Source organism: Triturus cristatus, chromosome 1_2 (assembly GCF_964204655.1).
Source record: "Triturus cristatus chromosome 1_2, aTriCri1.1, whole genome shotgun sequence".
In the NCBI taxonomy this organism is placed as follows: Eukaryota; Metazoa; Chordata; class Amphibia; order Caudata; family Salamandridae; genus Triturus; species Triturus cristatus.
The window spans coordinates 1,106,481,291-1,106,507,593 of NC_140580.1; the positions used below are offsets into that span (position 1 = coordinate 1,106,481,291).

The 26,303-nt window shown below is 44.6% G+C and overlaps 1 protein-coding gene across 4 annotated transcripts in view; it reads right to left on the reverse strand.

Moving 5' to 3' along the window:
• The window catches only part of DENND1A (DENN domain containing 1A), a 1,317,400-nt gene that overhangs the window by 463,475 nt on the left and 827,622 nt on the right, over positions 1 to 26,303 (reverse strand). For all 4 annotated transcript variants that reach the window (XM_085613741.1, XM_085613740.1, XM_085613739.1 and 1 more), the window contains exon 13: positions 7,364 to 7,489. In XM_085613741.1, coding sequence (XP_085469867.1) covers positions 7,364 to 7,489 — 126 coding nt within the window. The remainder of the gene's footprint in view (positions 1 to 7,363; positions 7,490 to 26,303) is intronic.

Consider the following 26,303-nt stretch of genomic DNA (forward strand, 5'->3'; position numbering starts at 1 on the left):
AGACAACGGACTCTTAGCAACAAGCTTTTCGCCTTTTTTTTTTGCACCCGATACATGGATTACCAATGTTACTTTCGAGATTATGTCTGCCTGTTTTTTTTTTTTAAGATACACAACACTTCTCACTGACGTTTGTCAGAATGTGGCCTAATTTACACATCTGATAGCTGACAAGCATGGCTGAGGATAGCGCGTATTTGCTTTCAGCTTTGGCTACGCCGCTCAGTTAGCAGTCCAGCGCGAACAGAACCATATGGTGCTCAGTCCCTCCATTGCCTCTCCACATATGAATGGGCACTGGAGGAGCCATAGAGGACTGGAGTGTGTCAATGCCTCCAGCGGATCTTCCACCCCTTGCCAAGCACAGACCTGGGCTAGGGAGTCGATTGAAATAACCCTTCTGCGCCTGGGCTCAGTCGTCGGCCCTACCACCCACCATGGGCTCGCTCTCCCGCGTCAGGCCCGCAGGCTGCTGCGCGACACTACGCGCTAAGTACACCCTGGCATCTGACGTGCTCTGAAGTCTTCTCCCAGATGCCACTGCTTGACAACCTGTTTTTTGGCAACGAAGCACTATGTATTCTTTTCAACTCACCCTCGGGGGGCTGTTTGTTTTTCTGGCAAATTTGTCAATACTGTAGGTGCAATGAAGTGTGAGGGCACATGTGTTATACAAGTGGCACCGCTAATGGGAGGGAAGGATGGAGAAAGCGCAAGCGCCAATCGCATGGAGAAACAAAAGCACGCCAGTAAACAAGGGGCTCGCTCAGCGCAACAGATGGGAAATATTATGGACAGCCAACGGACTACCAGCGAGCGCCATTGTCTCCCCGTGCCAGACTGGACCCACAACTGTTGAATGCGGAGGATGGATTTATGTCCAAGGTTAGGTATAAACAACAAAAATGTCTAGGGTGGGCTCTGCTTTTTGGGGAGGGATACAAGGTTTGTTTGCAGATGGTTGGTTCTTGACTATAGTGGCACCTTGAGAAAAAACACAATGACATAGAATGCAGAACCGAGTAACTATGACTAGCCGAGAATAATCCAAGCATTCCAAGTACACTCAGAGTTAACATGGCCATCTCTGATTATTTTAACCATGGTAGGGGACGAAGGCCCGCACCCACAAGGGGCTAGAGGGGCCCAAGCGAAACCCCGCCAAGGCCCAGACAGATATCACGCCCAGGAAAGGGCACGAGACAATGCAAGGCATCACTGACCGCATAAACCATGGTAAGACGGTCACAACCATAAAAGGCATAATGAGGTCACAAGGCCTTCCTGCTCTCCTGTGCCCATCCGAGAGAGAACTGCGTTAATACAGCACTTTTGTAGAGTGCAAAGCAATCAGTTGAGACGTCAATGCGAAGCACAAAAGACAGCATCTTACACTGGGCCTGGTCTATTTCCATTAGAACTCAAGACCTGAGTCACAAACCGTGTGCACAGCTAAGTAGAACCTCGGTGCACACACCGGTGAACACCCACAAAACCACAAGCTGACAGGTCCGACAAGACATCCGGAAGACCTCACCCACCTAAGAGCAACGGTACATGCATGTCTAGGGTGAGAATGGGGAGAGGAGAGGTGTAATACAGATACAGCGGAAGAAGAGGTCCTCCAAGGGAGAAACATACTTACCCCCAATAAAAAGTTACGTGTGCACATGCGTATTTACATAGCATTTCCACATACAGACATGTTCAACTAGTGGTAATTCTGCATGCGAAAATTTAACAAGTGAATATTCCTAAAACTATATGTGGTATGTTAGGTTTCCAGGAAAACTCTTAGGATCACTAATGAATTCCTTAAAAGTCGTAAATTGACACCAACCATACGTGTACTTGAACAGAAGCATACGCAGACTTTCAACGGTCAAAGATTTTGCTAAGACATAAGAAAGCTATGTGTGCGCAGTGAGTGAAGTCACCCACAAGCATTGCGCGACATCCTGCAAACCACTCTGCAGAGTTTTACCATTGTTAGAGCTACCTGCAAACCACTCTGCAGAGTTTTACCATTGTTAGAGCTACCTGCAAACCCACTCTGCAGGGTTTTACCATTGTTAGAGCTACCTGCAAACCCACTCTGCAGAGATTTACCATTGTTAGAGCTACCTGCAAACCCACTCTGTAGAGTTTTACCATTGTTAGAGCTACCTGCAAACCCACTCTGCAGAGTTTTACCATTGTTAGAGCTACCTGCAAACCCACTCTGCAGAGTTTTACCATTGTTAGAGCTACCTGCAAACCCACTCTGTAGAGTTTTACCATTGTTAGAGCTACCTGCAAACCCACTCTGCAGAGTTTTACCATTGTTAGAGCTACCTGCAAACCCACTCTGAAGAGTTTTACCATTGTTGGAGCTACAGGATTATGCGGTATGATTTAAGAAATAACGCAGCAACATTATCTATATTATGCGTCACAAATACAAATTATGAGGTACATGCTCTGGCAAGCCTGCAAACCACCAGGCAAGTATGTGGCAAATGTGTTGAAGCTTTAATTATGTGGTAAATGCTGCAGCCATACACACACATACATACAGTGGGTACGTGCTAACAAAGGGGTCGAAACAAGTTGAAGTTGTCTGGTAATGGCGGAAACATAATAAGCTACCTCACATATTTTACTAAAACTGATTGATCAGTAGGATTAAGGTTTATTGTGCCGGGCAGTCCCTTAATCTGGTAATATACTTGCTTCCACCAATCCCCCCTCCCCCTCAAATGTTTTAACTGAGCTGGCTATGAAGACATGGAGAAGAAATCAGTGGCGGCTGCCTCAGAACTGGGGTGGTGCGGCGGGGGTGGATTAAAAAAATTACATAAATTTACCAACGCTGCCGCACATCTCTCCTGCCGCCGCACGCCTTTCCTCCGTCTGCTGGAAGCACCAGAAGCAACCAGGCTACCGGACTCTCCCATCCAATCACGACGCTGCCGGAGCAGCGTCGTGATTGGTCTGAGCATCCTGTTTGGACACTCGACGCTCAGGCAGTTCCTGGGGAGGCTGGGCATATACTCCACGGGGCTGTGCAACACAGCCCAATGGAGAACATGCAAAGTGCGCATGACGGTATGGCCGGAGCTAGAGATATGGATTGTGCTCATAGCTTGAGGGACGTAAATCATGCTTTTGGTAAAGACAGAGTTGAGAATATTAAAACAATATATATTTACTTCTGCATTTCTCAGAAGCAAAAAGAACAAAGTAGAGCACATCGCTCTCATCAGAAGAAGTTTTCCAATGGCACCACAGACTGGTCCCTCTGGAGCCGCCTCCTGTACAGAGAGCCCAGACTCTCCATCGCCGATAATCTTGCCAAATGGAACATCTGAAGCATCCAAAATGAAATGGTCCTAGGACCACATCAGGTACCCGAATTTCCTGATCCATCAGCAACAGAGAGATGATGCCATCAAGTAGAGCTCCATAGAGGAAAAGGAGGAATCAGCAGCCAAAAAGAAGCAGAGAGGCCCTTTCAAGACCCCAAACAAAGGGTGAAAGACAAACTGGATCCCCACAGGGGAATACCAGAAGGAACTCACCCTTATACTGTAGGATGCCACAATCAGTGGATGAGTCGGAGACCTAAGTATGCTGAAACGCTGTGGCCCAGAGGACACACACAGACTCCGTGTCCTACAATGGAGCTGCAGCCTCAGGCTTGCGAGAACGTGCTGGAAGATTAATACCCGTTGGGGTGATGCACCGATCACTGACATGGGAGTCCAGTGAAGCCGCGGGTGAAGGAAGTGGAGTAAACCAACTCAACTTCTCTTTGTTTTCTAAAACAATCTTTATCTTCTCTTGGTTGCTTCTTTTCGGGTATTCCCCGACAAGCTGCCAGATGGATGGACCAGGGTATCCTCCAGGATGGACTAAGGAGAAGGCCCATCGTCTAGAGTTACCAACTACTGTTGTGGAGAAATGAGGTCCAGAACCTAAATGAATACTGGACCTTCCCACGAGTTTATCTGCGTCTCGTGGACCTGTGACACTCTAATATACGCCACAGCGTCTAGTGATCGGGCTCGAAGCCTCGAATACAGACAAGATTGATTTTGAAACTTTCATACAGTGTGGAACTACAGGACCCTCCTCAGTTACGCGTCCCCCAAGCACACATATGTAGGGTCCCTGTTTCAGTCCTGAAAACACAAGCACAGAAAAAGCACCCGCCCCTCACTGTCCTTTCCTTCCCTTTTCATGATACATTTTAAGCATGTTATGAGTGTCAGAGATTTCAATCCGCACTCGAGGAAGAGAACTCGTGATATTGTTCAAAGTAACGTTTTAGAGAAATAGATTTCTTTAACTTTGCTTCCAGCGTAAAGACCAAACTGACAAACTCTGGAGCATAGCTACCACTAGAGAAGCAAGTGCAGTATCACCGGGGACCAGCAGTGTGGCGAGCCTGCTCCACCCAAGGTAATGGCTGTTTTGTAACTGCACTGGAACATGAATCCATGCTGGACTAACCCTGGTGTGAAGAGGCAGATGGGGCTTGCAACCCTCAAGGATCAGAGGACCTGCTGCTTAGTCCAGTATTATGGGAATACAGTTAAGAGCGCTTCTAAACACCATCCCTAGATCCAGCAGGAAACATGGTATTTCTGTCAAATGGTAAAATCAAATATTCCAAATTCCAGAAGCAGCCAATAGGGAGAAGTGACTAGCTTCCTTGTAGCTCGACAAACACTTCACACATGATCAAATCCCCTGCGATTGAACGGGCAGGAACAGAAAACTGCTACTCGGTGCCTGCTTTGTAGAGATTGATGATCTCTCAGGAGGGCACACCGGTCACATCCACCCTTGGAGAGTGGAGAAGGAAATCTCCAGAAATCAACCATTGACCGGATGGAAGGGAAAGAGAAGGCTGGAACTCACAAACAACTGGTTCTGCTGCAATTTTAATAAACTGAGAAGATACATCCAATATACACTGTTATGTTAGATTTTTTTTTTATAAAGCACACGTTCATGAATTATTTGTTCTCTTAGCGCTTTGGTGTCAAGTTTGTCCGTGGTTGTGGATTTACTCTCAGAAAACTCCATGACAACTCTCATTGGATAAGGCAAGGCCTTTTGGTATTGCATGGGTGTAGGGTTTTTCCCTACTGCTATATTTGCAGGTGAGTAGATTGTGCAACCAACCAAACCTGTGTGGAGTAGCTATAAGTGGGTTGTTTTCGCACAGGGTTTTACATACGGAGTTCAGGTCTACTGACCCTCAGAGAACTTGCTCTGGAGACGTAGTCTAATATTTAGGGTATAGATGGACCCGATACTGCACAGACTAAATACTGCCATTTCTGCAAGTCAGTCAGATAGCTCAGCTGATGGTCGACTGGAGTGTAGGTTGCTACTAACCCTAGAGTAGATGTTCTTCATCTGAGCTGTGATAACGGTGGGTTGTTCTATTCCTTGGAAACCCTTCTGTAGCTCATTGCCGAGAAGCTTCGAGTAGGAGTTAAATTATTGTTGGCTTAAAGATGAAGCTTCGAGAATGAACCATTGTTATTAGATCACATCCTCGGTTAGGAAGGTAACGTTTTCTTCTTCAAATTAAAGGAAATTTTATATGGTGTAAAAGGGATAGTATCTGAGCTTTATATATAAAACATTGTGTGGGTGTGTAAGTCATCCGGATGAAACTCAATATCAGAAGCCAGAATGTGCTGAGTATCGGCGTGGAAACATAATCGGGGCACTACTACACAGATGATGTATATTTTTAGATGTGTCATATTTACACATTTATGCTTTACATTATACATGTTTCCAAATTAAACCACAGAGAGATAAAGTCATCTTTTCAGAATTCCACAATTTGCGGTCAAAAGATGAAGCCACAATTTGAAGTGCCTGGTTTACTAAAAGATTCCAGATAAATGCATGAGATGTAAACAGAGTTCTGAATTCGCCCCCTCCATGCTCGTGGCTTTCACAACATTTGTTCCTGCCATGGAGTTTATGGAAGCTCCCCTCCAAACCTGCTGAGCAAACTTCACAGAGGGTAATGCTTTGCTTTCCGAATCATTCTCGACCAGAGAAGAGATGACGTTGTAACACCAGCCGCATCGCCCTCGTGTGCTTGGCCGGTCAAAGAAAGGATTGACGTCAAAACTCTTTCTTCCACAGGGCTTCAAATGGCTTTGCTTGCGGAGATCCCCCCTTTTACAGCGTGCCACCACCAAAATGGCTGACTTGGTAGACTTATTTGTCAGTTACTGTCAGCATCACCTCTCAACATTAGGCGAGAAAAGTGTACGTTGACAGAAGAGCAACTGCCAGGGTCGTGTTTGATATCCATCCTAAACCAGTGTTGGGCACGAGTCTACTTGAATAGATGTTGTCTGAGTGGACATCTTCATCATACGTTGGATGCGAGCACTGGTGGGTGCCCTGGTGGGAGCTTTATGGCCTCTGAGACAAGTAATTGCTGCAAGCGGAAAGTGTTGTGGGTTTCCTACCATTGGGTATCAAGTGGACTATCCAAATAAATCCACTAAGGAAACCCCAGGCAATGTTTGCAGACGTCAGTCTGGGCTTACAAAAGAAACCTATACCAGAAAGCTTGAGTGGTTCTGGTGATTGAACATAGTTTCCTATCTCTAATACTTTGGAAACAAATCTAGGACTGTACCAAGTCAGCTTGCAAGTTTCATGAACTGTCTCAGCTTGAATGGTAACGGCATGCTCCTACGTTTGCTGTTAAGCAAAATCCATGCTCTGGTTCCACCATAAGGCAGCGACACGCAGCCAGCGTAGCACTATGGGACCAGGCGTGATATAGGTTCGCACAGATAGATCGAAAGCAGTTTGGCAGACACATTTTGGAATCTCCAGAAGCATCATCAGGTGAGTAAGTGTTTGGGACTGCCAGAAAAAGCATTGTGGCTCAAAATGGAACAGTGGTGGACGGTCTGAGGTACTTAAACTGACGTCCTAATGTCTTGTGGGGCTGTCCATCTAAGGTTTCCACCGAAGGAGCCAGCAAGGGCTGCTCTCCTCCAAAGATAACATGACAGCTCGTCTGACTCTAAATAGAGCGGGTATAGCGGCAGATTGGGAGACAGAGTGCTCTGCCACGCAGTTCGATGGAGTACCCTCTCCGCTGGATTCTAACTAATCGCTTAAAGATTTTTGATATCTCTGGATGGGCAAAGTAGAGTACAGCCATAAAACAAGTCCATAACATCAATTAAACTTGAAAATAAATGTCTCCACAATTAACACTGGAAGCGTTGGTCAAGGCAATTAGCACAAAGCTTTTAAAGTGACATGGAAATATTAGCGGCTCATCTCATTGGAAAGACGTAGTAGAAATAAAAGATGGACTTACAGGTTCAATTTTCAGAGCACTTCTGTAGCTACCGAACAAGGATGCCTGGGCTTTTAAAAATGCTCGAGCGACACCATCCCCCGTTGATGTAGATACTTTCCGTAGCCGGCTCTTCAGTGCAGAGACCTGCAAGAAATTCAATTTAGGATTAAATTTATTTACTTATTTTTTATTTATTTATTAAGTTTTATATAGCGCTGGCTAGACCCGGAGGTATCAGAGCGCTTTACTTGAGGAAGAAACATTGTTTCAGAACATTACTTATTTCTAACATTTCTTATAGCTCTGTTGACCAAAGCGCTGTACAAAGCGAAATGTTACAAAACAACTGAAAAACAGGTTGTGTGAAATCATTCCCATTAGTATATTTAGACATTGAAACAATTTTATGTACGTTCCAAAGTGCACAAATACAATGCATTGAAAAATCAACACAATTCTTCTGCAGTTTACCATGACCATCATTGTAATCTGATTATTATTAAACAAATTATTGATAATGACTTTATCGGTATCACTATTATTACAAAGCAAGTGGTACCATTACATTATACCAGTCCACGCATAATTTTCTTATTACAAGAGCCTAACATCAGGATGCCATTTAAATAAGGAAGTGATGTGACATAGTAATTTATTGCAGATGATTGGTGACGTCACAGTGCTGGACCAGGAGTCGATTTCCTGTAGCTGCATGAAAGGTGAATCCACCAATACTTGCTGCTAGTACTCTTCTCCCCTGACCTGTCAGACTGCAAAGCTCCCACTTGAACAAATCTTTCTCACACAATCTAAGACCCTATTATGGCACCGTTGACAAGCAGCATGGCCAGTGCTTGTTTGGCGCACTCATTTCTGGACACCAGGACTTGCTCTTCACCATCAGTCTTGAAACCGGAAGAAGACAGGGAAGGGCAGAAAATGGAGAAAAAGGAGGAAGAGAGACATAAGAAAACTGTGACAAAGGCGGAAAGGATGGATGAAAAAGAACCTGTTAGGTTGAGTTAAAGAGCTTGTTGAAGACGGAGGAATGAGGTGTAAGTTATAAAAAGCTGCCTCAATATTCAGCCACCCTAACATTTGGCAGTGCAAGCAGTTGGCACTTTTGGACCCAGCGCTTATTTTGTTTAATATATATCTATATATATATATATATATATATATATATATATATATATTACCTACTGGCGGTCGCCAGTAGGTAGTTATAGTTAGGACCACGTTTCCATAGGAAATCCGCAACATTCTATTTTGAATAACTTTGGCGCCGGTTGACGAATCCTCGCGAATTTTTCAAAATAGGTGGGGCGCTCCGCTCCGCTCCTACCCTGAAAGTCTCGGGGGGATTCGTCAAGCGGGGGCTGAGATAAAAGGGGGGTCCCAAAACGCGTTTTTCCCATGCATTTTTCCATAGGACCTTTAGACACAGCTACAGCCCGAACGGCTGAACAGAATTACTTGAAATTTGGCAGAGAGGTAGTCCTCAGGTCAAGGAAGTGCCTTTTGTAGGTTTGGTGTAAATCTGTTCAGTAGATTCTGAGAAAATAGCCTTTAAATCAATATATATATCTGAGCCAGCTTACGGTGCGCTTGCGGTACGCTTACCGTACGCGTACGGTCGCGTGCGCGAGCGCGATTCTGATTGGCCCTTAGATCTTAGTAAACATTCGAATCGGTTGAAACCAGGAAGCGGCGGCCGCCATTTTCTCTCTCGCACTCTGAGGGGGGAGCTGATAAACAAATGCCAAAAACATATAAAGGGGCTGTTTAGACAGCGCCCATGCACATAACCATGTTAGTTGAGTCTTCAAAGATCCCCCAAGGCAAAAAACGTTAATGTTTTATTTTTCGAAAATTTCGCCGATTACGCTTACCGTACGCTTACCGTAAAAAATTATTAAAAAAAAAAAAACCCACTCTCTCCACCCCGTGTACAAATGATGGCCGAAGGCCACCATTTGTGCATGGCATATAAGAGCACAGCATTTCCCAAAACAATTTCAACAGATTACCTATCACAAGGAAGCGCATAATATGTCCTCCATGTGCGCACGGTGCGCGAAGCGCATCGTGCGTACATGGCCCATCTAGCGTAACGTGGGCACGCGGTGCGCGTAGCGCTCCGCGTGCCCACCGTGCGTGCACGGCACTAACTGTGTAAAGTGGGCGCGCGGTGCGCGAAGCGCACCGCGTGCTCACTGTGCGCGCACGGTGCGCGAAGCGCACGGTGCGCGAAGCGCACCGTGCGTGCACGGAACGAACTGCGTTAAGTGGGCGCGCACGCCATGAATGGCGTAAAGTAACTTAGCATTTAAAAAACCGTACAAATTCACTGAAAAAACCATAGGTTTCACACACGTTATAGTTAGGAATTAGCATTTAAAAAACCTTGCAAATTCACTGAAAAAAACATAGGTTTCACACATGTTATAGTTAGCGGAAATTTTACTGATAAAAAACCAATGAAATTCCCCCGTTATAGTTAGTGCAGGAAACTATAACTCACGCAACCGCAATCTTCTGCTGATGACATATGTGTCTTTATGAAAAAAAAATATTTGTAATATATGTATAGCTAAAAATTTATGGAAGAAGACATGGGCAAATAAGTGTCTAAATACAGTATTAGCATCAGCAGAGGATTGCGGTCGCGTGAGTTATAGTTTCCTGCACTAACTATAACGGGGGAATATATATATGATTCCAGTTTCCAAAAGTAAAGCGCGCTCTCAGTTTAGGGTATATCAACAGCGATCTTTATTCCGACGTTACGCGTTTCGAGAGTAAACTCCCTTGATCAAGGGAGTTTACTCTCGAAACGCGTAACAAAGATCGCTGTTGATATACCCTAAACTGAGAGCGCGCTTTACTTTTGGAAACTGGAATCGAAATTACGCCGGCTGTGGCTCTACCGGCCCCGCGCGCCACCAGACAATGGGCGGATATCCCAGGAGGAGCTGAACCTGTTGAAAATATATATATATATATATATATATATATATATATATATATATATATTTATTTAATAAAGTAAGCCAGGAGCAGGGCTTGTGATCACCAGCCCCAGGCAAGAGAATCGCAGCTGTTACTGGATGGGAAAGAGCATCAGAGCCGAGGCAGGCCCCAGGTGCCCTCTCCGTGCCTTTTCTTTCACGTGCTTGAGCTTCAGCGAGACGAAGCCCAGGTAGATCCCTGCTGAACAGACTCAAGGTTTGGGCTTCTAATGAGGTGTCTTCGATGAGATGGATAGGATTGTTCCTTTCCAACTGCAGCTGAACAGTTTGCTGTGGGTCAAGAGAATCATCCTCAGGCAGGGTGACATGCAGATGACCTCAGTGGTCCTTCTGACCCTACTCGCTCTTTAATGTCCATGTGCACTGCTTAGACTGATCCTAGAGCAGCATCAGGCAAACCTCTGACCAATGAAAGACCGCTTCCAGTGAGAGAACAGAACAAAATCCGAGGTCCTGATGTTGAGGGTAACAGAATCCAACTCCATCCCATAGGATGTCCATCTAGTATTGGTGAGCCTCCATGCGGAAGTACGGAACCAGGGAGACAAGTCTGATTCAGAGGCAACCTTTCCTTCCTAAGTCAATGCCGTCACCAAAAGCATCAATCTGGAGATCCTCCTCCTCTGGAAAGGTTTCTTAGCCTTGAGCAACAGTTGCTGGGTTGAGCTAATTAAAAACCTGGTGATGTACACATGGCCTACTGCAACGTTTACATCACTAGGTTCAGGCCCGGACTGGCCGTAGCGGGCACCGGGCAATCCCCCGGTGCGCCGCACGGGTGGGGGCCGGTTTTGGGCCCCTGGGGGCCGTTTTTGTTACAGGACCGTTTTTCCAGCATAGCTGCAAAATCGGCCCTGTAACAAAATCGGCCGAAAACCGGCCCTGGCAAAGAGCTCGGCGGCACCCCCAAGCCCCGGGGGGCCGGCCGAGCACTTTGCCAGGGCCGGTTTTGGTTCCCAGTCCGGCCCTGACTAGGTTCCTGGAGAAGCTAAATGACAAACAGCAAAAAATCATAAAAACTTTTCACTTTTTCAGCACCAATCCAGAGTACAGCTATCAAGAGCCCTGATTGTGGCATGCTTTGATTACCTACTGGGACACTGTCTACACTGGGCTCCCAGGGAAGCTACAGAAATACACCACACTACACTCTCAACCGAATCCAGATCTGCACAACAGTCATTACCCAATGAACCTTTCAATAAACAAGACATGGAGGCCGATCACTAGGGATCCAGGACCCCAAGCTGTGGAAAGCACCGTCTCCGAGTCCAGGGTGAGGGCAGGGCCAGGCTACTTTTGTCCCAGAACAGCCCTGAAAACTGAACAGTTCTGAAACATCTTTATCTGAACCCCCTACATCACCCAGGCTCTTAACTGAATGACTTGTCCTGAAGTAACTGAAAAGTGATGCCTCATTAAAGCGACCAGTGCAGCCTCGTGCACTCCCCAGCCCAAAGTGTCCCACACCTGGCTTCAGAATGGGCTACAACAGGGGGCTGTGGCTGCACACATGCAAGTCTCTGTGAGCAGGAGCTCTTTTGTGGGATTTCCATGCTTGGCATTGCAATGACCGCTTCCTCTGTGATCATTCAGAAGAAGTGGGGAGAGGAGTTGGCCTAACGGCTTGGGGCGGTCGACCTCGAATCTGAGGAACTGGGTTTGAGTCTTGGCAATGACGCTGAACATCCTGGGATTCTGGGCAAATCACTTGATCTCCCCGTGCCTAACAAAAATGAATGTGTGTCCTCATGTAACGTAACTGGTGCTATGTAAAGCGCTCTGATACCCGATTCGGGTCAAGTTTGTGCTTTATAAAACTCTATAAAAAAAAAGTGAGAGAATTAGGAGCAGGGAGCACTGATAATGGAAAACAAAAATAACCCCAGAGATTGAAGGAAGGAGTAGATATCACACAACATCAAATCCATCATGTACTGGGGTAACATAAAACTTCATCCCCATGAACGTTTCTTGCAGTGCGTACAACTGCCCGTAACCCCTTTCACAAATCCATGGGGCCTTCCTTCTCCTCCTCTTGCTCATCGGTGTCATGTAATATAAGGAATAAAATACACTGCACACATACAAACACTACTGCAAGTAACCTCAGAGCTCTTCGAACTTGTAAAGCAGGCGCCCTCGTTTCTTCTAGTCTGAGCAGACACAGAAATCCGGAGTTATCTCCAAAAGACTCACTCTTGACCAAGAGTACTTTATCCCATATAGTAGTAATACTATAATCAGGCAATACAGCTTTCACAAGGAGGACATCACCACCATGCCCATGCCCTGGTGAGCAGAGGGAGCCATTCTCTAGCGGCGTAGGAAGCCGCAGTGTGCCAGGCATCCTTCCAGCAATTCCCCACTACAATGTGAGTAAAAACATGGCTTCTAAGTGCTTTATTTTGCAGCCTATTTGAGCTTCAGGATAATGAAAACATTTATTTCAGGGAGAACACAGCCTAAAAGCTAGTTAAAAGAAAAACGTAATTCACATAAAATAAGGTTGATTTTAAAATTATAATATGAAATGATGTTCACATAGTAATTACCACTTCATTTTCCGAATCTAAGGTAGTTCTAAAGAACTACAAATGGGAATAAACAGAAATAAATCCATTTGAAAGACATCACTGGGCTTTTCAAATACCTGTATGTAAGCATTAAAATCCAAACTTACCTAAAAAATGAAGACCCAGTGCAGAAGCAGTAATTATTTGATGATAACTACAAAGTCGATGGTCTTTTTTATCTGAAATCTTACATTTCTGAGAAGCCACACTTCCTGAACCACGCTGAAAGCGGACAACTTTTCAGGTGTATTTGCAACAGAAAATTACACAACGACAAAGAACATAAACAAAGAACCCACTGTCGAACCAAGCCTACTAGCGTGAGCACGCGCACTGCGAGTAATGAGCTTTTAAGTGCATCTCACTCAGAACCATGATCATTCACAGCAGAGCCGGCATTCATTCACACCCACAGGTTCTGTGTTGAGTGTGGTCCCACTGCCAGCCTTCTTCGCCGAAAGAATGGATGATGCATTATAGGCGAAGGGCAGGCGGCAATGCCAACGACACCGGAGAGCATACGGGTAAAGCGGTAACACCGAGAGAAGCCATTCCTCAAAACATATGTCTGGATTCAAATATTTCACAGAACTCCATCTACATGTGGGAGGGGAAGACAGGACGTGATGAGCTTCAAGCCCACACAAGTGCTCAGTGATGACAGCTCCAAAGATGGAGGGGGCCCTTGAGACACCTCATTTGGGGGAATCTCAAGCTAATTTTAATTTAGTTACATAAATGGACAATTCCAACACAACCAGTATACGTGTTGTGTTGTTGTGGCGGAGGGATTAGGACCATTCTTTGATGGAGTATTTTGTAGGGATGCTTGGATAAACTATACTTTGTATGGATCCATATGTCTACAGGTATTACATATGTGCCACTTAACCACAGCCTATCTAGTACCTAAAGATTCCATACATACTACTGCCACAGCATGTACATAGTAGTCAGCGGCATCATGAAGAAATGGATTGGTCATTAGAGATGTGGGTGATCTTTTCAATGCTTTCCAAAAATTCAGTTGTGACAGCTATCAGGTAATGTTCTATGGTTCATAAAATGTTATTGGGGATAGAGAATTAACTTACTAGAGGCACCAGAGATTTTACTGCACAGGGAGACTTCAGCCAAAGAAAGGAAAAATGCCAAAATCTAAAATGATAGTGACTCAGACAATGAGAGGAACACAATATGTACAAATAAATTGTTTCTTGGCACTAGCCAACTGACTCGGCCAACTAAAAGAATAATAGCAGGAACAGTTAGAAAAGAGTGTAGAAGAAATGTAAATTTGTTCCAGATGGTCAAAGATCTGCCTTCCTTTCCTTGCATTCAATACTGTGGAATCCCCAGTGGTGCACCAGCCATCAGAACTTCAAAGTTCTCAAAACGAAGTTTAAGCCATCAGCTGTCCAGGGAATGCCAAAAACACCAGACTGAAACTTCTGCACACCTGCCTGAGATCTCCATGTGCATGGATGAGGATCTTGGTGTCATTGGGATAGATACAGAAGTGTCAGCCCTGGGATTAGAAAAGGCAGGCAATAAAGATGGTAAACCTAGTTAGTGATAGTGGGGAACCTTGTAGAACCCCGCATGTCAAGGTCTTGGCACCCAGATCAAAAAAGTAAAAGATTACTACCACCGGCACAAGATCAGCCAAAAAAGCCTTAATTCGGCGAGTAGCCAGGACAACAAGAAAGCATGGGTCCCGCCTCACCCCTGCCAGGGCATCCAAGATGAATGGCGTTACTGAGCAGTGCTGCATGCACCAGTGAGAGTATTTGAAAGGAGTTGCAGCTGCCACAAGAGGTCAATAGAGTACTTTGGATGCAACCAAGGTGTTCATGAATGACATATGCCATTATTATGACTGCCATTATAGAAACTGACCAGTACACTGACTTGCTCATTACCTGTACCCGGTACAGCACATAGAATCATCTGGTAAAGGAAAATTTCAGATCTGCTCTGTAACTAAGATATAAATGGAGCATAAGTTTAGTAGCACATATTGCGGCTGTGGCTCTGGAAGGGGACAGACACCTGCACCAATGCACGGATTACCTGGCTTTCAGGAAACTGTTGAAATCCTCGCTGTTCTAATCATCTCTCATCAGCTCACCTAGGCGGTCCTAGCGCAGAGATACCCTTATGGGGTGATTCGCGCGCTCTATAAGCACATATAACATAACATAACAAGGGGATTACCGGTTCACTTTTAGCAGTGAACTTAGGTGCTGTAATGTGGTCTGTCCTTTTCAAGAACTGGAAGTGGAAATATGCTGCTTGCATGATTCTAAGTGGGTAGTATAGTGCAACCTCTTGTTACGTTATGTTGCTTTATGCAGATTTGTCAAGCGCATTACCACCCAGGAGGGTGTCCTAGCACTGAGCAGGTGCTCCTTAGGTCAGAGCAGACGCTCGCTGTATGAGATACTTCTCTCTGCACGGGTTGGTATAGTCACCTACCCGCACTAAATTGTCAACACCATTGTTTGTGACAGTCTGCAATAAGGTGATGCTGTCTGACTAATTTAGAGGAGACCACAGCAACAGTTAGTTATTAATTCAATATACATTAAAAATGACTATTACCTTCCGCCTAAGCCATTCTTACAACTTTTGGGGGCCTGAGCTAGTCCAAATTGTCACACTTGTAGAAGTGTGATGGTTAGAAGTTGTGATGTTACTGTCATTGGCATCATGGCAGGGACAATGCATGGTGCAAGCTACAGTGGTCTCCTGACGAGAGCCGTGGCACTTATTTTCTCACAAATTAAGCACTGGATAGGAGTACGGTGTGGGAGGTAGAGAGTGATTCTGGCTGCAGCGCTCTGAATGGTCTGCAGCCTTCTGGTTATTTTTTTGTTGATCCCTGCATAAAGGGTGTTGCTGTAGTCCAGCTTGCTTGTGAAAACTGCCATCTTCTGCACGCTGGAACCTCTTCTGTTGACCATCGTTTTTGACAGGACATGCTGTACTCACAACATCTTAAAAATGCACGCATTAGCAGAGATATCTTGTGTATGTTGGGCGAGAATGCGGAGTGTGTAGCTTACATCAAATCAGGCATTATAAAGTCAATCCACAGAGGGGAAAAAGAGGCTCCGATCTTAAGAAGATAAGAAGATTGACACTAGTGACCTAAATACATCAGTCCAAGTATCGTCATTTCACTCAATGGCCAATTTAGATTTAAAGGTGGGAACTCCACCTTATATTAGAATATTATGAAATATTTAAGCATACTGTAATTACACAAAAGGGACCGATAAATGAAATGGAGCTTGCCCATATTCCCATTTGAAAGCTACTCTTCCAAAGCAGTTCTAATACTGGCGCAGTGTCAGGTGTCAAAGTAGTCAAAACAACCAAACAACAAAGAGCATCTCTTAGGTGAGATAGCTGTGCAGCTCCTCATCTCTGTTCACTCCAACCTCAGTTTCTTTCTTTTTGTCATTTATGCCACTTCCTTTTTGCCCCTTCTTCGATGGAGCAGAACCTCCTCAGTAGCACGGAAAGAATATTTACCTTCTTTGCAGTGATGCTGGCTAAAATGTAAGTGGGTGCTTCTTGCTCGATTTGATACTATGTAAGTGCTCTTGAATACTGCAATTGTCTCCTAAAGCTCCCAGACACAGGCTTTGCTGCAGGGGCATTGCAAGATGTAAATGACAAAGGTAACTTTAAAGTTCACTAATTAAAAGAGTGAAACTGTGGAGGCATTTAGAATCTTTTGTTAATGCCTATTGTAGTAGTTGGCAATACATTGGTGTTAGTGGTGTTCTGCAATGAACCTCTTTTGAATTCAGGTGAACATGGCACATCTCTTAGCCGCTTTGGTCTTCATAATAAATCCCACAGATTCCTGATTCCTTTAGGGTTGCATTGAGTGTGGAGGCCTGAGTAGGAACAGGCCAGTTTTGATGGGGTATTCTACTCAGTCATGATGAGCTTCTGAAAACCTTTTGTGAAACTGTTCCTGTTACTTAGTAAGGTCTTCCTCTTAACGGTGGATCTATTTCTGGAAGTGTTCGCGTCTTCCATTATGGCCATGTTATCCAAACCGGAGTATTATCGCTTGGGCTTTCGAATGAGGGATTAAAGCCTCCAAGTGGTTGTCATTCAGTCTCAGCAATGGTCATGATCATTTCGCATTATCCGGTAAGAAGCCGATTGCAGTGAACAGTAATTGGTCATCATCGGCACATGCAGGAACCCTCACTCTCTGACTTTGCAACTGCTGTGTAGGAACTTCTTGTAAATGCAGAACAACACTGAGTATTCAATCTCAATTCTATGAGCAGCTCCTCTGGGCAATGGCTGCCAATCCCTAAACATAAGCACACATTGAACCTTATTGTATTGGAGTATTACCATGGCACTTTTCCGCCTTTTGGTGATGTCCAGAAGTGCTTTGAGGATCACTGGTTGTGATTCTGAGGGGCAGAGATTGGTAGCGGTGTTATCTAACATGGCAGTATGAGTGTGATAATATACTCTGAGCTGTGTACTTGGCATGATAGAAGACTAAAGAAAATAAAAAAATTAAAAAATGCTACTGAAATCGAGCAAAGAAAGTTAGGTGAGTGTTAAGGATACTATTGAGACTGCGGGCGCGGGAAGACTCTGAGGTGACAGAATTGGATCTAAAGCTTTGCTTCACTTGCACCATACATTGAATAAAGTCATCCGCGATGCAGCTATCTGTAGTACTGTATTTATTTATTCTCTTTTTATGTTGCACGAACATAGGCAATGATTTACAAGTTTTTCATAAGTATAAAACAGGTAGTAGAGGGCAACAGTATAATAAAACATGCCTATTCATGATGGCGGATAGACATTATAAGGCATAGGGTTCCATTTATTGCAAATATTTCTTGAACTACCAATATGAGAATTTACAATAGCAACTAGAATCGCTCAAACTGCATATCTTCTTTTGATATAAAGAAAAGGGCTTGAACTATGGCACAGTTAACATTCGGCCTTCAGATGTGGTTACCATTCCAACGCGCAAGGTACTGGTGTCTTTTTGTTCCATCAATGTTTTTTCCTCCCCTAGTGAGATGGATATGCAATGACCAAAGCACAGCGTTCCAATTGAGATCATTGTGTGACTACAGGGGCATGCTACGCCCCCCTCCCGTGTGGCGTGGTGGGATTCCCAAGTAGGGTAGCTGCTTTGGTTTGAGTGCGATCGCATTGATTCTTTCATAAAAAAGCATCACTTCTACCTCGGAATATGGTACGCTGGCTGTTTTTTAAGGCATGATACGAAGAAAGCGTAAAGTGTGACACAAACAGAATTCACAGAAAGTTATTTGCGTGGATTCAGCATGACAGCATGTGTGTCAGCCTCATCATAGCATCAGCACAGCATGAGATATTTTGGTTGATGATCACCAATAATGAATGAACATGAAAATATCTGGCTCATTGCTTTCCTCATTGTTATCCTGTTGCTAGTATACAGCTGTTTTTTCTACCATAGGAATCAAAATATTACAGCTATTGAAAGGCGAGTAAATACTCACCTTGCATGCTAGTTAGCACTGCATGCTCTCACAAATGGAGTGATTGTTTATCTGGGGCAGTGTATGATTGATGCCCTGATGAAAGCCCTGGACCCAAGTGGCCTTAGTGTGGGGGCTGAAACATGTTGACAATTCATTAGGGTCAGAGGACCAGAACACCCTTACCCCCTACATGCTCCCTTAAGTACAGTCGAGCCCATCCTGTTTTTTAGGGACCAGGAGGAGGCCTGATGATGAAACATGAGGCTATTAGCTTAGGTGAGGGTCGAACAAAAGAAAAGGAATCTTTTCCTTTTCTGTGAAATTCAACAGGGTCCTTTCTTGTCAGGAAAGCCACTTATTCAGGCAGGGGATATCCTTTTATTGTTATTTCTGATTTTTCTGCCTTAGCCATTTAGTGCCTGCAGCCTGACTCACATGACTGGGTGTTGTTGACAGTTAGGCTTTGTGTATTCCTCCTAGACAGCAACATACAATAGGGAGCTTAGGTGTGCCTCGACGGGCCATCACTGACAGGATCAGAGGGTGTAGCTGGGCACAGACCCACTCACACTTGAATAGACTGTGTCCTGCCTCCACACTAAGTGGTACATACCCCTTGTAGTTAGTCTGGACCCGGGGCAGGGAAGGCGGGGCAGCTGTGCTCTTCAAAGGCCTGCCTCTAGAAGGTTCTCCCCACATCAAAAGCACAACTGGGTATAAATATTGGACCTCAGACACCAACTTGTCAGTACACTTCTGGATCTGTGGATACTCTGCCAGGAAGAAGGGCCGATGTGCTACTGTAAGGACTGGCGCTCTGCTTGACTGCTTCTCCAAAGGGCTTCTGCCCTGCTGTGCTGACCTACTGCCTGCTGTCCTCTTGCATGGGTGAGAAGGACTGGACCTCCATGTGTTGAACCCAGGACCTCCTAGTTGGCTGGGTTCCTGACTTGCACCTCAAGGACAGAAGGCTCCAACAACCTCCACCCCAGCACCTGGATGCTACCATCTGTGAGTATACCCTACCAAATGGTCCCACCCCAGTCCTGGACCCGGGGAAGTTAGCCTAAGGTGCTCTGACAGCCACTGATAATCTAGCGTATGCGACACATCTCCTCTGCTGCACAGCACTACCCGAGCAGAACCAACGCATTGCCGCTGTTGCATGGCTGAACCACTGCAAAGACCTGCATCGCATTCTGTCACCCCATCGGAACCGCCGTTGCATGATGCATCCTCCGCGCAGGTCCTCACATCCCTCATTGAAACCAGCCTCGACGACAATGCCAGACTCCGCATAGCAGCCTCACAGATCCTGCGAACTGACGCATCGCTCTGACTGGGTGACGCATCCTCGATTGTGGACTTTGCATCACAAGCCCTCGTTAACTGTTTCCTCGACGTCAATGCAGGACCTTGCATTGCAGCTTCATTGCAACTCAGAACGGTCTCATCGGTACTGTTGCACAACGCATCTTCGACGCCGATCCTCGCAACGCTCTTTATACCAGGAATTAAGGTTCTTCATTCATAGGACCTAACTGGGCCCACACTCCAGCGTGGTCAGCCTGAACTTAAGACTTTGTCTCCGGTACGACCAGACATCTACAGTTGGCGCTTTGTCCATTTTGGCACGATTTTCTCTTAAATCTTTAACCCTGCACATCTTTGGTTCTACTGATTGAATTTTTTTCGTTTTGCCCTTGTTTTATTTATTTATTAAAAATAATTTAACTTTTCAAAAGTGCTGTGGGAACCTATTTTTCAGGTGTTCTTCACTTTGTTACTGTTTGAAGTGTAGCATAAATACTTTATACATTGTCTCCAAGTTAAGCCTGGCTGCTCTGTTCAAGCTGCCAGAGGGTTGAGCGCAGGTTAATTTAGGGCTGGCTTGTGCCTCACTCTGACAATGATTGTGGTTGCCGCTTGACCAGGGTTCACAGACCAGTCAACCAACACCCCAATTTCTCAGACTGGTGCTATCTAGAATCAAATATGGTAATTCTTTCTAGACAGGGTCTACCTAAATTTTACCAGGCTCTCTTGCAGGTAGTTCTTTGTGAGGCGACTCACTTTGTCCCTGGATCAAAAACTGTGATCACAATTCACTTGCTGTACTGTCTCTTCAGTGGCTTCCAATCAAAGCAAGCCCACTCTCCAAGATGGGCTGCATCACGCACGAGGTGTTACACTCAGTCACCCATCCATACTGGTCCTTAAAGATGAAACTGGCTGGAAATCGACAGTCTCTATGCAGCAGAGAAACACTTCCAGTTCGTCCAGCTTTAAAAAAAAGAAAGATAGCCCAGTTCTTTCAGGTAGTGTGACCAGAATATGTAATTCACTCCCTGTGTCTCTTCGCAGCACCTCATTTTAGCAACATTAAAAATAGATCTTAAACTTTTACTGTTCCAAAAACACTTCCATCCTGATCTGGTTAACTGCTTCCTTGTTCCTTTGATCTCTGTCTTCTACCCATGAACCCCCTCTTTTTCTCTCCTCCTCTTCTGTTCCCTTTACTGGTTTCCTCCCTTTCCTGAGCGGCCCTCGTGTACTCTGGTTAGGTCGACTCTCCTGGCTACACCTTGTCTTCTGTTGTATTCTTTGACTGCTCCTTCTCCTTTTACACTGCCACAGTTACACGCCATGCTTTTATTTTAGTTGTTTTATGTGCTTGGTATCAACTGCTTGCAAATGTATATATTCACTGTAGAGATTCACTCCTCATTTTTCTTGACCATAATTCTGAATTGCCGTCGTCCTATTTTATTATGTTGTCTGCATTGTTACTTGCTACCCTATTCATGCTATTGTAAAGCACGCTTATGCCTGCCTACCATATTTGTGCTAAAGAAAAACGGCATAAATGCACAAATATATATGAAGAAATATTAATAACTAAATAAATAAACAAATAAATAAAATTTACCAGTTCCTGAGACCCGCGGCCCACTTAGGTATCAATAACACACAACCTGCACCTCCCTTAGAAGGTCTAACAAAGCCGCTATCGATCTGGGGTTGTTGTGATCCCATTTAGGAGGAAGGGGGCCTGGTAGTTTGGGCTGGACTGTTCCTCCTGAAGCAGGACAAAGGCTGGTTTGCATATTCTTGGTGACTGTCTTTAGTGCCACAGTGAGCACACAGTGATGAATTGAGCAAATCCCGAACGCTTACCAGTGGCTGACATTAATTCTAGCACTCTACCCATCATCTCTTTGTTCTTCATTGAGAGTCAAGTCAGGAAGAAAGTTTCATATCAGTGGTAAATATTTCGTTACCGGTACTATTTTTTATGCGGTAAAGTCTGTCTAAGAATAACTCAGTAAAATGAGAGGCAGAATCCGTGGTATTAGAGGGTTTAAAAAGGCTTTATTCCTATACAAGGGAACACAATTCGAATTGTGGGCCTTCTATTCCATCACCACGAAAGTTCAGGAAGGAAGGAACATATATTATTGATAGTTAAGCGGTTTTATAGAAAATGCATTACAGTGAAACAGATGCAAAAGGCGTGACAGCTGATAACTCAGATAAACTGTACATACGTAACTAAACATGGGTGTAACTAAAATACGTCCTTTAAACATGATGTTACAAGTGGGTGGATCCATAAAAGAATCCTGCAATGTCAGCAGAAATATGTGGCAGAGATGCGCGCGCAGCCGCATGACGTGTGATTGACGTGCAACTAGAGGGTGAAGGAGACTTGACATTTAGCTCTACATGTGGAGACAGAAGTCTGGGGTTATGTCAACCTAATTCCAAATCATATCTAATATCCTATGTTTAAAGAACTGTGTTATCCAAAAGAGAGGTCTCTTAGGATAGAATCTTATTCTATACTGACTATACTGACTGTTAGTGCGTGTACAAGCGTCTAAGTGTCTACACTAGATGCGAGGGGGTAGGAATATTCCATGGTAACGGGGCTTATGAATTACTGGCATGAGGGCAGCGAAGCCTGGCCCTTTGCACAGAAGCTGGAAGAATGTTTACCTAAACTACTAGACAGGAATGCATCGGATGAGGAGCGAAGGAGATAATCTCGAAGGTGAAATACAGTTTTTGGCAGGCAATATGGTGGATCAGGCACCGTTAGCCGCGCAGGGAGTAGGACAAAGTTCATGGTCACGGATGCGGGCTCAGACTGGAGCTTTCAGAGGCAGAAGGCAGGAAAAGGCTCGATGACAGAATTCGGGCCTACTCGCCTGAATCTGTGAGATGTGGAAAGTGAACCACATAAAGTCGGTGGCCTTTCATACTTAGGAATGGAATATCTGACCCATTCATGGCGGATCTGAAAGAGGACATGTTGACGGTGGACGCACATATATTTGCGTCTTCAGAACTGGAGCAGGAGGGAACATACATGTACTTATAGCATGCACATGGAGCCGTTGGGGTCTACGATAGGGGACATAACTGATCACAAAATTCATATTTCCTCATTCCCTCCTTGTCCCCTTCGGACCCTTAGGAGATATCGATCTTCATCAATCCATCGATCTGTTCATATAGCATCATTTGTTCTTCTTTCTTCTTCCGGGATCTCGAACGAAAACTTGGATGTGGGATACACGAGGTGGCACACAGACCACAAATCGCTGGCCCACATTGTAGACATAAGCAGCAACTGAATAGTATGAGAAAGCCAATACCTAGGAAGGATAGGATTCTCCATCCCCAGGCTGACAACACGCCCCAGAACCAACCGGACCAAGTCCAGGTGCCTGGACTCTGGTGTATCTGGCTTACAATCTTATGAAGGCGGGTTATGGCTTTATATACTGACGGTGAATTTTCTGGTATGAAAATGCAACAACTTGATCCGATGACCCTACAAGCTCCGCCCCTATCGGCCAGGATGACGTCAAGGACAAGACGATTTTGAAGCACAACAATCCGCATAGCAGACTGCTCTTCTGTTAAATTGCCTAAGGCGGAAATAGTTTCGTTCACTACTGCTTCAAGGGTTCTGGTTAATCTACGTATCAGCTTACTATTAGTGACTGTACCTATATAGGGAAAGAAACCTTTATTGAAATCTGTGTATTTCTCCCATGCTGTTTCAGTGTAATCGACAATTGGGAGATCTCTCTGCCGTCTATTGTGTATTAAATGGGTATTTCTGTGATAATCAGGAGGAGCTAGGAAAACAGGTGGCAGAAGGAATGCTATGTAACAGGTACCATCCCAATCTAAAGGTAGACATATATATGCGGTCTGGCCACATATGAAGTAGGAATGATGGGAAGCTCTAAATGTAGACTTGCCTTGATCACTGAATTTTATTACAGTGGTGCATTTACTATGGCCCATATGTATGGAACCATTCTTTCTTATACATAATTCCCCTTTTACTGGGAATACTGACATGGCGGGCAAGATTGGTGTAGCTTCAGATTCAACGTTCAGGATCATGAGGTTAAGTGTAAAATTACCTAATCCATATACTTCATTTTCTAGATCAGTTCCTGTTCTTTTGGGAAGTCCCTCCTTGTTACGGTAGCAGACTTTAAGTAAAGCTAGGTTCAGGTTTCCCCATACCCAGTTGTCTTGATAAACTGCGGAATTTGAATCTAGGGTATTAATCAAACTAAACCATAATCCACAGGAGCCATTGTGTGTGAACGGATAGGGAAAGAGGGGCAAGACTCCCTTATAGTTCTGATAGGGAGGGAGTCGGCCACATATCCAACAATTTGTGGCATTGCTGGTTTGATGGGAATGATGTAACATACTAATAAAAGTGTTGTTGCGCAGCGCAAATCTATATGACAACTCATGCGTAGGAAATTCACTAAAAGAATGTTCTGCAGTTATATTGTAAGCACGTTTAAGAATAGGGTAATACATGTGCAATAGTATGCTAAAAATAATAATCAGAAGACTTAGAAAAAACAAAATTAATAATGTTACTGTACAGTGGCTACGAAGTGATTTACAATACGCATGCCTTTTCAGCTGCTTTCGCTGATTTCTTTCTCTATTTCGGTCTAGAGGATACATGTCAGAGACAAATTCAACCGATTCACCTTGGAGAGGACTTAAACAATCAAATTGTCTGACTTATTAGACCTCAATTTTAGTTTATAGATTTCTGAGTTCGATTGCTCAACCAAGGGGAGCTTTGAGTCTGTCTTTGAGGAAATACAGGGTTTAGTCTCTATATTGGATGGTAGTCCATAAAATTTCTTGATATGACTCGAGTGCAACCATCCTTTTCTTCCCTCGATTTTCACGGCTGTCCTTGTGGTAAGTAAAACTAACTTCGGTGACTTCCACCTAGGATCCAGTTGGGTCTTCCGGTCAAAGTTCCTGACCAGCACCAGATCCCCAGGAACCACGTCATGGGGCTTCACCTCAGTATTATCGGGAAAAGCTGCGGATACCTGTGAACGACAAGATTGTAGTGCAGACATCAAGGAAGCCAGGTAATCTGTCAGCATATTACAGTCAACGTCAGTGATTTTACGAGGTATAGGCGTCCCCCACATATTTGGTGGTCTACCGAAGATCACCTCATACGGGGATAGCCCTGTTCGAGAATGTGCTACCATTCTCATGTAAAAGAGCGCAACTGGTAAGGCTACTATCCAATCGACTCCTTTTTCTCTACATATTTTGGACAATCTAATTTTCAAAGTTTGATTATGGCGTTCTACGAGACCTGCTGCCTCGGGATGTCGGACACAGTGAAATTTCCATTGATACCCTAACAAAAGGGAAACGTGTTTCATTAGTTCGGATGAGAACGGCTGGCCGTTATCTGAGTAGACAACACGTGGTAAACCGTACCGTGGGAAGAATTCTCGAACTAACTGTTTGGCAGTAGTCGGGGCAGTGTAATCTGAAACCGGGTATGCTTCTGTCCAACGGGAAAGAGCACAGACAACTACGAGAACATATTTGAATCCTCGACATCGTTCCATCTGGATATAATCCATCTGGAGGACTTCAAAAGCATGATTAGGAGGTTGAAATCCACCCTGTTCTACGGGGATGCTTTTACCTGGATTAAACTGACAACATATCATACAGGTACGAACTTTTTGTTTAGCTGCGGCTCGTAAATGTTTGTTGAACCAAATGTGTTGAATGCTGTCTAGCATAGCTTTTTCTCCTAGGTGCGCTGGACTATGTATAGTGTTAATGATGACTTGGACCATTGAGTCGGGAAGAAACCATATAGATTTTTCCTTCGTCATCCATCCTTGATCTGTTTGGATCCCTCCTAATTCAGTCCATTTCTTTATTTCTTCTGGTGTAGCGTGTGTCTGTATGTCAATTACATCAAGGGCGGGATCCTTAACTGTCATGCAATGTGTTGGTGTCGGTACTATTGTCTTTGTCATGTCAGTTGTGTGAGTCTGATTCTGAGCAGTCTGTTTAGCTGTTCTGTCAGCTAGGTCATTACCCTGAGAAATGATATCGGTAACTTTTGTATGGGCTTTGCATTTCATAATCGATATTGCAGTAGGTAGATGAATCGCGTCTAATAGGGCTTGAATGAGGGGTCCGTGTTGAATGTGGGCACCGTGAGAAGTTAAATAACCTCTCTCTCGCCACAGTACGCCGAAGTCATGGACGACTCCGAATGCATAACGTGAATCTGTGTATATGTTGACTTTTTTATTTGTGGCTTGAATACAGGCTTGTGTCAGAGCGGTGAGCTCTGCTGCTTGAGCTGACAAAGTGTTAATACAATTTGTTTCAATGACTTCAGTGTCTGTTGTGACTGCGTAAGCGGCCACTAGCTCTCCTGTACTTGCTCTCATACATGACCCATCTACATACAATGTCAAGTCTGGATCTG